The sequence below is a fragment of the Drosophila novamexicana genome, unplaced genomic scaffold, assembly GCF_003285875.2.
Source record: "Drosophila novamexicana strain 15010-1031.04,08,12 unplaced genomic scaffold, DnovRS2.1 tig00000485-arrow-pilon, whole genome shotgun sequence".
NCBI classification, from domain to species: domain Eukaryota; kingdom Metazoa; phylum Arthropoda; class Insecta; order Diptera; family Drosophilidae; genus Drosophila; species Drosophila novamexicana.
Window position 1 is genome coordinate 635,357 of NW_020824808.1, and position 16,045 is coordinate 651,401.

Genomic DNA, 16,045 nt, shown 5'->3' on the forward strand with positions numbered 1-16,045 from the left:
CGATGCCAGTGTGCGACGACTTATCGATGAATTGCTACCATCGCTATATCGATAGGAGCCAACGGTGTGTTGGACAAGTAAGGTCGCTGCGAGGGGTAACCTTTTTTTGTGTCCAGCTGAAAACGATTTAAAACATGAAAAAATGGCAAAGAATAAATCAACGGTGTATTTAGGCTACGATGATGAAGAAATTACGGCCAAGCAGGCTGCATTACTCAATAGCTGCACAAATAAAATAGGTGGAGAACCCGTAAGTACAAGCGCTGAGCAATTTTGTAGTTCCTTTCACAGGATTCTAAGAAATATAAGTGAGAGTGAATATCTTATTTGATAAAGGACCTATATTTACGTATGAATATAGAGCTATATTTATGTTATGCGACATCTTTGACACCGCACATTCATTTTGACCGATTTAGTTGAATCCATAACTATTCTGTGGATGCTCACTTAGCAATCCCTGTAGGTTGTCACAGCTATGCAAATGTCGCTCATCTTGCACACAGACATAAGCAGCATGCACACATACATACTTACGTAGTGAAGCACATGCCGAGACAGCACATAATTAAAATTGATTTTTTACCAATAGAATTGGCCGCGACATGAAGTTACCGTGCCCGCCTGCCCACTGTGCGGCATGGTACGTCCTTTGATTGTCCAGATGTATGCGCCCCTGGACCGTTCGCAATTTCATCGCAATCTCTATGTATTTGCCTGCGTGAGCCCAGCTTGTTCGCAGAACCAGAAGAGTTGGGTGTGCGTGCGCACTCAGCATTTGGATAATCAGTTTGATGTCATCAGCGAGCAGTCGCCCAAGTTGGTCAGCAAGCTGAACAAGAAGAAGAACAAGTCAAGTGCCTCGCCAAAGGTGAACTGGTGTAGCGGAGCTGATGACTGGGGCTGGGGCGAGCCGGAAATCGTGGACGAGGCCATGGATCAGACGGCGGATGATGAGCAGAACGAGCGCAATGGCAATGTTAGGCCAAGTGCCTTGCAATATGAGAAGGCCGATGATGACATCGAGATCTCAGGAACTGGGGCGCACGATGCAGCCAAGTTGGGCGATGATGATGATGACGATGAGAGTACCTCTCTTGAAAATGATTTGGTCTGCGGGTTTGGTCAAATTGATATGAACTCACCAGAGAAAGCTGGCGAGGATCCGAATGCCAATTGTGCTGCTGCAATTGTGGCTACAGCGAGTGGCGATGTAGCCGGCGCAGGTGCCACGGCATTGATATGCGCGGAAATCGAGGGACCCGAAACGGATGTTGTGCTAGTTGATACACCAAAGAAACCGGAGCGAGATCTTATTGCGCTGCTGAAGCATACCTCGTTGCCGGCCACGCTGGGACCGCTGTCCCAGATCAAGGACCTCACGCTAAAGCCCATTTACATTGCTGTGGATGTGGAGACCAATGCGAAGCAGGAGGAGTATGAGAACTATGGTGGTCTACTTTCAATGGATCACATACGCGATTTATATCAAGAGTACAAGCTGCAGGATGAGAATCCAGCGCGTTCGCCAATTGCCGACGCCGCATCAGTTGCGGGCGGCAGTGAGGCGTGCGAAGAGCAGGAGGCGTACGAGAAGGCGCTGCCCGCCCATGGTGATGTGGTGTTTCACAATTTTATCACAACTATACAACAAAATCCAGGCCAGATATTGAGGTATTTACGGAATGCTTAATGTAGGCATGTGCTAAATATACTAAATCTCTTGCAGATATTCCCGTGATGCATATCCACTGTTGGTGGCACCGCTTAACGAGCCGCTGCCAAAGTGTCAAAACTGCAAGGGTGAAACCATATGTGAGGTGCAGCTGCTGCCCACGCTAATCCCAAAGCTGCGATTCCAACTGAATTCCTGCAATGCGCCAATCGAATATGGCAATGTGTTAGTTTTTACTTGCCTCAAGAGCTGCTGGGATACGCCCGATCAGATGCGCTATGAGCACGTAGTGGTGCAGTCCGAAACATAGATCAATTACGCAGCCAGTCCGAAAAACGATAACAATTTATTTCAATTGCAAATTGCATTAGCTTAGATAATGAAAAGCTAAGCTTCTTCACTTATCCTAGGATGATTTTATGCTCTAGTTGTTAAGAACGTTGTACGCTTTTAGACAGCAAATGCCGAATAATCGCATAGTTGCTAACGACTCGTTATCTCCATTCACACTAAAAACTTTTAATTAGAGAAACGCTATGCAATTTGTTTTATTAACATGGTCGCAAGTCAAAGAGAACTTTAGGTCAGCGGCGCATCTGCATCCAGATGATAGCTCTTAACGGCGGAGAACCACAGCGGCGGATACTTGGCAGCAGTTAACTCGAACTCAGAACTCGTCTCCACCTTGTTACGCTGCTGCACCAAGGTGTAATTGGACCACACCAATTGGGCAAATCGTCGCTTGGGTGAGTTCATGATACGCAGCTCTATCACATATTGCGTGTTGTTTCCTTCCTCTTCTCCGGGCAAAAGGCTGCCACGGCGATGTCGCTGTGCTGTGGCTCTCGGTTGCTGTGTTTTCTGCAGCACCAGGGTGACAGTGCTTCCAAATAGTCGATAACGACCGCGCAGTACATCAGGACGTGTATGATATATTTGCTTCAGTTTATTAACGCCCTGCGCAGGCTCATCGGCATTGGTCATCATCAGCACCTTGCCATCGGGCAGAAAGCGTATATAACGATAATATTCAACTAGCTGTAGTGGCCTATAAAACTGATCCTGGAAACTATTTTCACCCATGCGCAAGTAGGTTGTTTTGCTTATGTAGCAGCCATTGAAGAGCACACGCTCACGACGTATGAACATGTCGCGCCAGGTCTCGTAGCATGCACCACCATCCTTGGCATCCAAGCTGCCAACATTGTTACCCCACACTCTGGCAGACAGATAAATTATTTAACTTTTGATATGACGATGAAGAACCTTGTTACTCACTTCACGCAAGCCAAACGCCACAGCTCCTCGTCACGTCCATACACATAGAAGCCTTTGCATACGGCCGAGAACTGTTCCAAGGAGCGCATATCCAGCTGCGAGGACACCACCCAGCGCAGTATATGAAGTAGAATCTCGGCTGGTAGATCGGATATATGTAAGTTGCTTCCTGTCGTCAGAACATTCGTATCGCGACTGTTTATTAAGATTTTGCCACCGTAGATTTCCTCGCAGCAAAGATCGCGCTGGAACTTCTCGTACAAGCCATCAATTGGTACGACATCCTCTTTAGCCTCCGTCTCGTGCAGATCGAGATTCTTGCTAAAATTGCTGAGCAGATTGTGGTACGTTTTGTTGACATCGTTTTTCAAATTTTGCTGCTCATAAAACTTAAACTCAATATCAGGTACAATTTGGGTGGCCTTGCGGTAGTAGGCCAGAGCATCGTACACTTTGCCCCGCTGCTCCAGCTCAACGGCAGTGCGATATAAGCTCTGAGCCTTGGCCTCTGCATCAATGTCTTCAAATGCTGCCGGCTGCTCTTCCGCTTCGGCCGGCATACGCGAGGATTCGTGTTGACCTTGTAGCTCGCGCTGCCAGTTCACGCGGAATTCATCGAGCGCACGGCTTTGATAATCGGATGAGGTGTCCGGCTCGGCCATACCCAAGCCGCTATCCGACATTGAGTTGTCCAATAGGGGCGAAATATCTGGTGAAATGTGCAAGAGTTATGGGCGCTTATCTTATCTAACGCAAGCTCTAACCTGTAATTACAATTTGGTTTTCTAGTAACTCGTTCGATACAGCTTTATATATATATCCGTGTAAAAATCAAAAGCGTTAGACACTATAATAAATGGGCGTGCGTATTGTTGATAACGGCCACACGTTATTCTACCCATGGACTTTAAAGTGGTTTTCCGCTGCATGGACAATATATCAGGCAGTCGAATTATTTGGCACAAAAGCCCCACTAGCCGAATATTTATAGAATAAATATTTTGCTGCGCAATGTTTTTCTTGCTAGTATCGATACTTTTGTTGATACAACGACTTTTGCAACATGTGGTACGAAAAGTGGTACTTTATTTATTCAATGGTACAAAGTAAAAATTGGTTATATTTTTAACTTTGGAATATGTCAAAGCTTTCGTATTTTGAATTGCGTATTTTCTTAAAAGATTATAGAGAACCAAAATTGTAACTTCTTTTGATTTTATAGAATTTAATACTAAAAAATCCACACCAAGAGGTACTTTTATATGCAAAAATTGTACATTGTACCATATGTAGTAGAAATGTATTTTGTCAGTGCTTATAACACTGAAATAGCTCACAGATATGACTATCGATATATCGATACATCGCATGGTATCTCGCGCTCTATGTGGCCGGTGGGTTTGTTGTTTATTATTTTGGCTGGTTAAAAGTATATTGTGATTGTTCGGTAGACTTGATATGTCTGCTGATTACGCGCACTTGTGCTCATCCATTCTGGAGCAATGCTTTGGCAAAGTGGTGCAGTCCGTGGCGGATTGCCTGTTCTCAGCCACCACGCGCACACTGTCACAAATTGTGAGCAGCACACATTTCTCGCGAAAGGAAGTGGTGCTCGCTCTGGCCGTGCTCATCAAATTTCGACTGGTCAATTTTGAGCCATCCAAGAACAATCCATTTCTGCCCGAATATTCGCTCAGGCGGGAAGATGTGATATGCCTGCTGCGATACTCCCGGTGAGCTGGAGCTACATATACTGTAAAATACATTTATTGTGGCAGATATAACCATTTGTATATATTTTAGCTACATACACCTCGTCCAGACCAAGTACGGCAATGTTGGCGCTTCTATAGCGGAGGAGCTGCTGAATGCGGGATCGGAAACGGCAACCGGTTTGCTGCTCAAATGTTTGTCTGATGGTGAAAACAAAGCGGAGAGTGCCGAAACCTACAGGGACACATTTATAAAAATGATAGCCGATCATTATATCATCAAAATACCGGAGCTAATGACTGGCGACGAGTCGGAAGATGCTGTACCCAAGTTTCAGACAAACGAATGCGATTTCTTCGTGCCACCCAACATTGATCTGCATCTGTTGGCCCAGATACGCAAAGGTGAAGCGACACTGTCAAAGGCATTGGATGGGGCCATCGTCTGGAGCCTAAACTATGATCGTTTTCATCAGGAGTTCCGTGATGACATCATGAGACTCGCCATGGAGCGGAAGCTGGGCGAAAATGCCGCCGAATGCTTTAGTTTCATTCTGAACCTAATATATAACACCACAGATCCGTGGCAGCGGGTATGTGTTCGTTGTCCAAAGAGGCTCTAAACATGATATATTCATTCTTTTATAGAAAGCTTCCAATCAAATTACATTCGTGGAGATAAAGCAGGCAATCGAGCGCAAATCCAATAATTTGGAGTTGATGAAATTCTTGGATCAATATATATGCCTGATAAGTAAACAAACCTCAAATAGTTATACACATATTTTTATTAAAAGTAAAAAACTCTTTACAGCTGACGATTCACTTGGTTTTCTTCGCAAAGTGGGCGATATGGGCGGTGGGCAGTATTTGGTGGACATGGAGAAAGCATTCGAATCGCTGGCTCTTGCCTGTGTGGAGTCCGTTATAACTGAACGCTTTGGCTCGAAAGCGGCGCGTATATTTCGCGTGATACGTTTTAAGAAGTACATCGAACAGGAGGATTTGCAAAAGGAGGCTATGATACCCGCAAAGGAGGCCAAATCCCTTGCCTATAATCTGTTCCAGGAACAATTCATACATGTTAAAGTTATCAAAAAACCTGGCGGGGGAGGCAGTGGGCCGGCCAAGGCTTTTTATCTTTTCCAAATCAAAGAAAAGGATGTAAGAAAAAATGGTGCCTCAAGTGCAATATTGCTTTTAATAATCTTCCGATTTCCATTGTAGACAGTACGCATGTTGCTGGACAATTGCTTCAAGTCCCTGTACAATACAATAAGACGGTCCAACTATGAGAAAAACGAGCATAAAGGATTGATTGAGAAGTCTCAAAGACTGGACAGCATAGTTGAGACCATGAAGGAACGCGGGGAATCGGACGAATATATAGCTGAGGTATTACGTTTTACTTATAAAAATGTGTTTATGTGTGTTCATTAATTGCTTTTTATTGTAGATTGTTGAGACATTTACGCCGCCCGAATGTGAAATTTTGAAGAAAGTAAAACATCGCATCAAGACCTTGTCTAAAGCTGAAATGACTCTGGATGATACGATATTTCTATTGCAAATGTATCAGCACCATTGTACGACACTTCCGACGGGCATTCAAAAGTTTAAATAAAATTGGTTTGAAAACAGGAAGCTTTCCAGCTTGTGTGTTAAATCGTAATGTAGGTGGTGGTATTAGGTAATCGTATTTTAAGTAAGTGTAGACATTAACCTTATCGTACTCAATTTACATAACGAAAACGAGGAACTCTCCAACTTGTATGCTAAATCGTATTATAGTAGGTGGGTAGAAGTGGTGGTGGTAATGGGTAATCGTAGTATTTGTGAGTGTGGACACTAACCTTATCGTGCTCAACTTACATAACGAAAACGAGGAGCTCTCCAACTTGTATGCTAAATCGTATTGTAGGTGGTTGCGTAGAAATGGTGGTGGTAATGGGTAATCGTTTTATAAGTAAGTGTAGACATTTACCTTATTGTATTTAACGTATATTTAGTACATGGTGGGCTAAAACTTGAAAACCTGTATTTTTGACACATACGATATTGGACAACTTTTAGTACATGCATTTTGGACCATTGGGATATTTACTTACTTTTAGAAGTTTTGCTATTCATGCTATTTAGCTTTTGTTTGCCTAGTTTTTGGAGCATTATAACAACCAGCTTATTTTAAGTAGCTTTAAACAGTCTGGCAACTCAAAAAACCTACATGGCAACTCTGGCCTAATTTGAATTTGAATTTAAAAAAATGGGAAAATCATTGAAATAATTAAAACGACTGTTCGTGTGTTCTTTGTTGAGAAAAATATTTATAAAATGTGTTTAAAGAGTTAAAGTAATTATATTTTCACTTTTATGCAATACTAAAACGCTCTGTGGATGTTTTCTGCATTGAGAGCTAAAAAGCATATTTAGAAATAAATAAATATTTAATAATTATATCTCACTTGATTTTAACTATTAGTCACACTCGAAAGCTCCACAACGCATATATAAAACTAATAAAATCAAAGAAGAGAAACAAAACAAATATAAGATACATTTTGAACACAATGATAGCTGAGCCCTTTTATCTAAAGTCAACCCGTGCTATTTGGCGTCGAGGTGTTAACGAGCATTTGATTTACTTATTTTTTACACATGACCCTTGACATAAGCTCGCTTTGACATGGGCAGCATATGCATGTGCTGGTGCCCGTTCAGCAAAAAGTGCTCACCGGAAGGTAAGAATACCAATAAAAGCGTAAATTAATTAACAATATCGTATTTCCATATGCTCCACAGCGGGCATGGCAAAGTCAAGGGGCCCAGCCGCAGTTTGTCAGCGGCCACACGACTTAAACCCGCCCACAAAGGCAACGCCCACTCGCAGAGCCTATGTTTATTTGCATAAGTAGCTCGTTTGAGCGTGTCTGGGTGGGGGTGGGGATGGGCGGAGAGCAGGGAATACGCTTCCCTGCATGTGCGTACAAATTACAGGCGCAAAGAATACGCCTGGCCAGAAGGAATTCAACTGTCGGAACGTTGTGCCTCATAATAAGCGAAGCTAACCAGAATCTTGACTAAAGAGAGCAAAGGGATTGCGTTCACCTTGCTGGCAAGCTCCTCAGCTATGACACACAAATCGTACGTCTAAGCGGAAATATATTTGTTTTCAGACAGTTTTATCTTTCGGCCACAAGTCAAATCATATGTCATCTTCAACGGTAGCACATTTTGCAATAACACAGGATATCAGAAGTCGAAAACGGACAGCCCGGACAGCCCAGACAGCACGGACAGCCCGGACAGCCCGGACAGGGCAGGTGTACAGATTGATGCCCGATGCGGAGAGACATTATTAACAAACTTTGCATTTGCCCCGCATTGGCATTGGTAGCCACCGCTGTGGTTGGGCTTTATGTTAATCACGGCACACGCAAAAGGATGTGATGGGTGGGGTATCCAACATTTGACAAATTGCTCACTGTGACGACTATGGGTTTAAGAAGAACTCTCCCCCATGCCCCTCCTCACTCGCTGTGTGTGTGTGCGTGATTTATGTGGATGTGAGAGCATGAGTTTGGGGTTAGAGATTAAGCTTCTACCTTAAAGGTAGAGGTAATTAGGCGCTGCTGCCACAGCACTGCTTTTCCTTTCTCTAAATGGTAATGTATATGTGAATTTTAGCACGTACAAACGTGTTGCAACCTAATTAAAATTATAAACAACAACAAAAAACACAAAAAAAAAAACGAAAATGATGGAGTCCAAGTCCTTGACACGAAATGCCTAGCCAGGCTCGCTAGCTACTCATCTTATGCGTCACACAAAGTCAAATTCGTGGCAGCCCAAAGCCAAATGCCACTCAAACCATTCAGGCACGAACGTAACTCACATCTGAGTAATACGAGAAGGGTCGTTGGGAGTGGGTGGGGTGGGATGGCATCTACAACGAGCTGAATACTGAATGCAGCATGCAGCATGCAGCAGGCCACATTCTGTCTGGGGTGGTTGCTTCCTGCGGCTCCGTTGTTCCAATGTGCGGGCTGCATTAATGTGGCTTTCACAAGGCAATTTCATAGCCAGGCGGACATACGCCTGCATATGCAGCACTCAATTCCCATTCAGGAGGTGTTTCTGGAGAAGTACCTACTATTTCTAAATAAAGGACGTTAATTGCATATGGCCTGGACTACAAGTCAGCCGATTACCCAGCGCGCGCGAGAGAGGGAGAGAGAGAGACTGATTTATGCCATGGCAATGTAAAAATCTTATTATAAAAACTGAATTTAGTAAGGTTTTTTGCAGGCCACACCAGCTATGTGGCCCCTCTCGCAGCTCACCCTGATAACCCGCAAAGAAGGTAGGGGAAAGCGACGAAGAGCTCACAGGATTCAACCTGTCGAACTGCCCAATCAGGCACTTGGATCTAACTAGATCTAACACAATAAAACTTAGGACACAACACTTACAAATATGAAAACCTTTCAGACTTTATCATTAATAACAAAAAGGCCCTTTTATTGTGCCGCATTTGCTTCAGCTTAATCACCTTTTTGTTGCTTATAATTCACAAGTGGTTCTCGCATGGAACCCTAGCCCAAAAAGTATTTAACAAATTAAGTTGTACTGGAAGACACTTGACATACTTGCTCAGTTTTGGTTTTGGTTTATTTAACCTGCTATACCCTGTACCTATTGAAAATGTTTAAGGGTCTATTGGTTTTGCACAAAGGATGGAGTCCTCTTCAATCCCGTTACGTGTATATGTTCTTAAACAGGACGACGAGCTGGGCCATTTTAGCCAAGTCCGTCTGTCTGTGTTATCTATACGAACACGAGCATATGGAAATATATAAAAACTTAAGAGATGCATATAAACTGTCCCGTACCATATCCAAAACGAGTTTATCATTTTGGTCGATATCTCTTGAAATTTCCAAACTATCGATACAAATCGATTATGAAACTTGGTTGTTAATGCACAACTCAAAAGCTGCTCGAATACTATTCAATTTAGTTTAACAATTTCGGACTATTTCACATTTTGTAAGAACCAAAATATTATATTGACTGAGGCGCACAGGGTATTGGGTAGTCAAGCACACTCGACTACAGAGTTATGAACAACTTTAATCGAAAGCTGCTGGGCCTAAAAAAGTAGTTACATTAAACTCAATTAAACTAATGCATTAAAACTGAGTTTGTTTAACTCCTTGATGTGCAACTAGGTTAGGCAGCTGCCAAGGAAAAGTATCAACAAAACGTATATTATAATAAGTATCTATGCATATCATTGTAGTTCCTTACACCCGAGTTCAGTTTAATTCTTAGACATAGTTATGAGATAATTCATTCCATTTTCAGCATTAACACATTTGCTCGTTGCCCCAACAAGACAGATTGCAGATACAAATAAGATGTACCAAAAACTAAATAAAACAAGTAAGAGGTTCTAGTCGGGAGCTCCCGACTAGGGGATACCCTGAACCCTCTTCTTCCAACATCAAATGCATATATATATATATTTTAGAAGCTATGTATATGTCAAGTTTGGTGACTCTAGCTCTTATTATTTACCAAAATTGCCCAAAAAACAGGATATCGATATCGATTCTTATAGATTGCTTGGAGACGGAGCAAGTTATCGATTATCGGAAACAACCTATATCTGCGCGGGAACTAGGAGCATCTACATCTAAAATTTCAGTCTCTAGCTCTTTTAGGTTCTGAGATCCTTGCGTTCATACATACGGACGAACGGACGGACGGACGAACAGACAGACAGTCAGACAGACGGACATGGCTAGATCGACTCGGCTTTTGATGCTGATCAAGAATATATATACTTTATGGGTTCGGAGATGCTTCCTTCTGCCTGTTACATACATTTGGATTTTGCACAAATACAATATACCCTTATACCCATTTTTAATGGGTTCAGGGTATAAAAATAGTTTATTTATTTACATTGTAGGATTGTAGGATAGTTTAATTTAAGCTAGATTCTGAGTTGTATAAAATAACAAAATACAAAAATGTAACTTAAAGTAAATGTAATTTAAATATGTGCAAAGCACATTGTCGAGTAATTGCCTCAAGGCTACAAATTGGTATTTAATCGAGCTGCTCTAAGCACGAATTTCTAATTAGGCTCATAAAATATTTAACGCAAATTTAAAACAATATTTATTTGAATTTTCATTACAGTCAAAGAGAGATCATGTATGCCAAATCACAAAATAATAAAAGCGCCAAGAATTTTGTAAACTGATCTAGTTAAGAAGTCAATCAGCTTAAGGCCTCAATTGTAAATTGCCAGAATGAAAAATATTGGACTTTTGAATATAAAATAAACAATAAGAAAGATGTTTTTGTAGCAAATGGAATTGTTTCATTTGGGAAATACAATACAATACTCTATAATATAAACAATCAGGTTCACGAAGTAGAGGGCATATTGTTATATTCTTATTTTGTTGGCAATATTTATATATTTAAGATATATTTAAATAGGGCAGACTGATGTACTTATAACTATAAAGCGCTTAAGTGCTGACAATATCTGAATGCTTGCCAAAAGACCCTGACATAGTTATAAGAACTTCTATCCACATAATCGTTGTCCATGTATCTATATACATATCCATATCTATATCTATATACTTATGTGTATATGTATATGCACGTATAGCTTTCAATCTATCAAGTACAAATTGGTTTTTGAGTTCACGTAGCCTTTGGATAACTACGAGCGGCGGCATCGCTGTCGTACCCATTGCCGTTTGTCTGATGCTCTCTGATACTGGCATTGTAGTCAGGTGGTCGCCCACTCCCACGATTACAATCAATATAAATCACATTTACCCAAAGCGAAAATGTTTTCTACTTCAGCGGAGAAGCCAAAAAATTCATACGCAACAGGGGAATTTGCTGTTGGCCCTCTTTTTTTTTTCTACTTTCTGCTCATTTTTACATACATATGAAGTTGCGTACATACATATTTACTACAACCTATAACTGCTGATAGAGCCAAGAGAGAGAGAGAGAGAGAGAGGGAGAGAGAGAGCTGGCAGCCCCTGCTCCTGGCACCTAGTGAGCACGTCTATTTTTTTCCATTTGGCCAAAAAAAGGGCAACCAACCAGGCACAGGCGAATATGCAACAAATTCTCATTCAAAACACGCACGCAAATTTCTCCAATTCGCATGTATGGCAAAAGGCGAAACAGGGACCCTAACAGGGATGGGGTGCGGGTACGGAGGGGGGGTTACTGAAACCGAACCTAAGTGTAATAGAATGAGGATCGAAAATGTACAACAAAGGATGGCATAATAATAAAAAATTTAAGATGTGTAAAAAACATAAAAAGAAAATTCATTTGCGCCAAATTTGTGGATTTCACCTTAATCTTTGTGCACCTACCGCCCCTCCCCGCTTGGCGGCGACCCGTCGACAACAATGTATGCGAAAAGTCGTTGTAGTACTCCAATGAGTGGATTCTATGTTCTGACTCTGGCCCTTCCGCTGATGCTTCCCGGCAAGGGTTTAGCCCAAGTCGTTCCCTTTTATAGGTTTGCGGTGAAAGCGCCACGTTTAAAACTCGTATTTGTAGATGCAGATGCCTATATCTATGTGGGACTCTGTGTGCGTGTGTGCGACCGAGTGTGTGTGTGTGTGTGTGTGTGTGTGTGAGTGGGTGGGCTTAGCCATAAGAGCTATTTAAGTTGACTTGCCCCGGCCCTGAGTTTTACAATCGCTTACGTGCCGCATGTACTCGTCTGTGTGTGTGTGTGTGTGTGTGTGTGTGTGTGTGGGCATACTCGCCTATTAAATCATGTATGCGCCGTAATAAGGAAGCCACATCTTGTATAATGCACATACTGAATCTTAAATTCAGATTCACACTAGAACGACAGCAAAGCTGACCAAATTAATGTCGTGCTCTCCCCGATCTGGCCCCTCCGCCACTTAGTTACGTACTTGCCCATCCAACTTTCAATTGAATTAATTGAAATTCTTCAGTCAGTAAAATACACATGAATGCGTCTGTCATAAGTTTAGTACGTTTTTAGATATATGTACATAGCTACTAGCATGCAAGATATACCATAAATATATGCCACTTATTAAGTATATACATATATATTATATGTATATTTACTTATTTCACAATACATTTAGAGACATCATTATCGAATAGATAACTGGACTATTTGACTACTTTATCACAAGGATATATTCATTGACTGGCTAAAGGCTTTGATATATTTTAACTTATAAGCACAGGCAAAATATACTGAAGACTAGTTTAACAGACTTTAAAAGCCTTTACAAACTTATGTAAGCCTTGCAAAAATTAACATATTTTTTTTTAAGAAAATGTGGTCACACTCTTCTATCGGCCTTTTAAAACTGTCGCGTGTGGGTCAGGGTTATGTAGAAAAAAAAAATTATGAATGATTATATTTTTTAAAAATATATAAAATATATATAAAATAAAATGCTTATATAAATAAATGAAAATAGAAATAAATAAAAAATAAATATATATATATATTTATTTCTTGTAGTTTCGAGCTTTTAATTTATTGTCGAAGCAACTTTTAGATAAGATAAATGAAATTGGCATATTCGTTTAATTAAAGAGTCTGCTTGGCTAAGGGCAAAAAGTTTTTGTTTAATTAAGTTCGTTCATTATCGAATTTTGTGTATTTTCAACGAACCCACGCAGCTTATGGCTATAATTAGAAGTTTGTGTTCTAAAGGGCAAAGCATCTCTAACCAAAGAAGTCTCAAAAGTTGGCAATTCTCAGACAGTTGTAATTGTTAAGTTTATTAATTTTGCTATACACCAAAATTCAGTGCTAATTATATTAATTTTCTTTAATTAAGATTTTCTTTCTCTATTGCAGTGACCCTTGCTCACTCGGCATACCCATATACCCATTTTTGGGTGTTTCCGATTGACCCTCATGATGCCCCTAGCCAGAGTGCACATTATTCAAGAGAATGCCCAGCCCAGCCGAGCAGCTGGCTAGCAATTGACCAAACGTGTGGAGCAATTTGATGTGTGTGTGTATATAGGGGATTTGGCACTTGGGACCAGCCTATTCTATAATGTGGTATACCGTATACGCAAGGCAATCTGTATTTGAATCTGAATCTAAATCTGAATCTGAGTACGCCTGGCTGTCTGTCTCTCTGTCTCTCTGGCTGGCTGGCTGGCTGTGTGAAAAGCCGGCAATGGTGGCGATTTAAGATTGAAAAAAATAAACTGTAACAAGCTGCATTGAGATAAAATAATCTCTAATGAAAAGGGGGCTGATTTTCGACGACTTCTATAAATGCGGGACATTTGCCGGGCTTAGTTAATAATCAACTGCGCCTGTGCCGGGCGGGTCGGTCGCTCGTTCTTTTTGTGTTGCGGAATTGAAGTTGATGTCGTACATCATCAGATACATTTCTATATGTATGTATATATGAGGGCGGCGTGTCGGACACACACACAAACACACACACGACTGAGGCTCGGTATTGAATTGATGGTTATTTTCAAAAATCCAATGACTGTCCGAGCGATCGCTGCACAAATCAGTTGAAGAATCGCACTCGAGCGACAATGTTCTCGGTCGCGCGTTGCAAGACTCAAACCCGAACTCGAACTTAGATCGGAGCATACAGAACATTGCATTAAGAAACTATTTCAATTTCAACTGTGCTTCAAACTTCTGCTGGGCAACAGCAAATATCAACATATTCCATGCATAACAATGAATATGTATAAAAAAAATTATAATATATATAATTTATATATATTATTTATTGAAGAACGACAGAGAAGCACGAGCAGCCGCTGCTCCTACGACGACAACTGGTCAATTCTCCGTGCGGGGTTAAGACCCCGCAAAAGGCGCGATAATCATAATCGTGTTGTCGCCGACAAACTTGGGGGGAGCACTGTGTGAGCCCCCGCAGTGTCCAGACCCCGTGCAGTTGTGCGCCAACGATTCTCAGACGCGTGGTTGCTCTGTTCAACACTCGGGATTGTGCTATTCCAAAGACTCTCACATATTGTAACTGAGCGAAAAACAGCAAAAAATAAAAAAAAAGAAGAGATTTAAATATCGTATAAACAAATTTGGTCTAGTTTCCTGCAGGTTTGTCGTAGATATTTAAAGCAAGAAGAACTCAAATGTAAAGATGTTTTTTACTTGTATTAATTTGTTGCACTTTTCATAAAAGCTTGTCAGGTTGTGAAAAATATTAAAGAAAAGTTTTGTCGTAGCTATAAATTTGATGCATATTCAGAATTAAAAGTTCGGCTGAAAGAGAAATTTATAAGTAGAAAAGTTTTTCCAGAGACTAACGAATCAATTTTAATGTAGTAATTTTTGCAAAAAAGAAAGGTTGTGTTGCTCTCGTATGACGAACACTCTTAATACCCTGTATTTAATATGTGCAAAAGAAAAATAAGATTAGACAAAAGTCTATGCGATTCAGCTTTTAGTAGATTAAAGATATTGGGGCATCCCATTTTTTTTTACCAAATCGATAGATATTGAATTGTGATTCTCACCTGAGAGATTAAAAATTCTAGATACTTATATCGAACTTAGTTGCATTACCTAAACATATAAAAATGTTTTTATTGCTTTTTTTTAATTTTTCGCCATTTCGACTATATTTAATGAACAATCAAATTTGAATGATGGCTAGATATATTATATATGCAGGCACATTTTACATAATGAATGTTACAGGGTATCTCAACGACCGAAAGCCTTCCTTCACTCATTTGACATATCAATATTGCAGGCGGAGCAGCACAGGAAATCGTCTTAGTCATATATTGTGCTATCAATTGATACTTGTACGTATTAATCCATGTTTTTCACTTCAAATGTTATATATATATATATATATGTATAGAGAGAAATTTGCATTTATCTGTTTGGTCGTTTAATATTGTTGTAGCCATTGTGCTACATTGTTTGTCGCATCTTGCAACCGCAATTTGCTGCATATTTTTGGACAAGCTTTGGTACTTGACGCATACAACAGAAAACTCAATCAAATGGAGGCAAGTGGTGGCAACAACAACAACAGCAACAACAACAACGACGACAACAGCAGCGACAACAACAACAATAAGATTCCTGCTACACATTGTGTGTAGTTTTTTATTCGTTTAAATTCAATTGACTTTGAATGCTCCACAATGAAGGCAAACAAGCGACACACACGCACAACCAAACACAACAGAAGACAGATCTGATCCAGAATCAACTGTGCCTCCGTTGTTGTTGCTATTGTTGCTCTTGTTGTTGTTGTTGTTGTTGTTGTTGTTTTCGTTGAAGCGCACCGAGCGGCGCAACGGAAAA

General features: G+C 40.8%; 3 protein-coding genes across 3 annotated transcripts; 2 read left to right on the forward strand and 1 right to left on the reverse strand.

The window, feature by feature from the left end:
- The first annotated feature begins 78 nt into the window (after positions 1-78).
- LOC115761397 (programmed cell death protein 2-like) lies at positions 79-2,004 on the forward strand. Its single transcript, XM_030703154.1, has 3 exons — positions 79-250; positions 593-1,674; positions 1,730-2,004. The coding sequence occupies exons 1-3, from the start codon at positions 143-145 to the stop codon at positions 1,983-1,985; spliced, it is 1,446 nt and encodes a 481-aa protein (XP_030559014.1). The 5' UTR covers positions 79-142; the 3' UTR covers positions 1,986-2,004.
- On the reverse strand, positions 2,001-3,993 carry LOC115761398 (F-box only protein 9). The gene is made up of 3 exons (XM_030703155.1): positions 3,718-3,993; positions 2,954-3,662; positions 2,001-2,894 (listed from the first exon to the last, which is right to left on the reverse strand). The coding sequence occupies exons 2-3, from the start codon at positions 3,634-3,636 to the stop codon at positions 2,255-2,257; spliced, it is 1,323 nt and encodes a 440-aa protein (XP_030559015.1). The 5' UTR covers positions 3,637-3,662; positions 3,718-3,993; the 3' UTR covers positions 2,001-2,254.
- A 345-nt stretch (positions 3,994-4,338) lies between these two features.
- LOC115761337 (DNA-directed RNA polymerase III subunit RPC3) lies at positions 4,339-6,292 on the forward strand. Its single transcript, XM_030703074.1, has 6 exons — positions 4,339-4,686; positions 4,757-5,258; positions 5,314-5,419; positions 5,480-5,829; positions 5,893-6,060; positions 6,122-6,292. Exons 1-6 carry the CDS (start codon positions 4,412-4,414, stop codon positions 6,287-6,289), a joined length of 1,569 nt encoding a protein of 522 aa, XP_030558934.1. The 5' UTR covers positions 4,339-4,411; the 3' UTR covers positions 6,290-6,292.
- The last annotated feature ends 9,753 nt before the right edge of the window (positions 6,293-16,045 follow it).

Excerpts from the sequence above, each read along its gene's own strand:
- LOC115761337 (XM_030703074.1), top strand. The coding sequence starts at position 4,412 with ATGTCTGCTGATTACGCGCACTTGTGCTCATCCATTCTGGAGCAATGC. Across the intron at positions 4,687-4,756 it reads TGCCTGCTGCGATACTCCCG|CTACATACACCTCGTCCAGA; the intron begins GTGAGCTGGAGC and ends TATATATTTTAG. Across the intron at positions 5,830-5,892 it reads TCCAAATCAAAGAAAAGGAT|ACAGTACGCATGTTGCTGGA; the intron begins GTAAGAAAAAAT and ends TTTCCATTGTAG.
- LOC115761397 (XM_030703154.1), top strand. The coding sequence starts at position 143 with ATGGCAAAGAATAAATCAACGGTGTATTTAGGCTACGATGATGAAGAA. Across the intron at positions 251-592 it reads ATAAAATAGGTGGAGAACCC|AATTGGCCGCGACATGAAGT; the intron begins GTAAGTACAAGC and ends TTTTACCAATAG. Across the intron at positions 1,675-1,729 it reads AATCCAGGCCAGATATTGAG|ATATTCCCGTGATGCATATC; the intron begins GTATTTACGGAA and ends AATCTCTTGCAG.
- LOC115761398 (XM_030703155.1), bottom strand. The coding sequence starts at position 3,636 with ATGTCGGATAGCGGCTTGGGTATGGCCGAGCCGGACACCTCATCCGAT. Across the intron at positions 2,895-2,953 it reads TGGCGTTTGGCTTGCGTGAA|AGTGTGGGGTAACAATGTTG; the intron begins GTGAGTAACAAG and ends TCTGTCTGCCAG.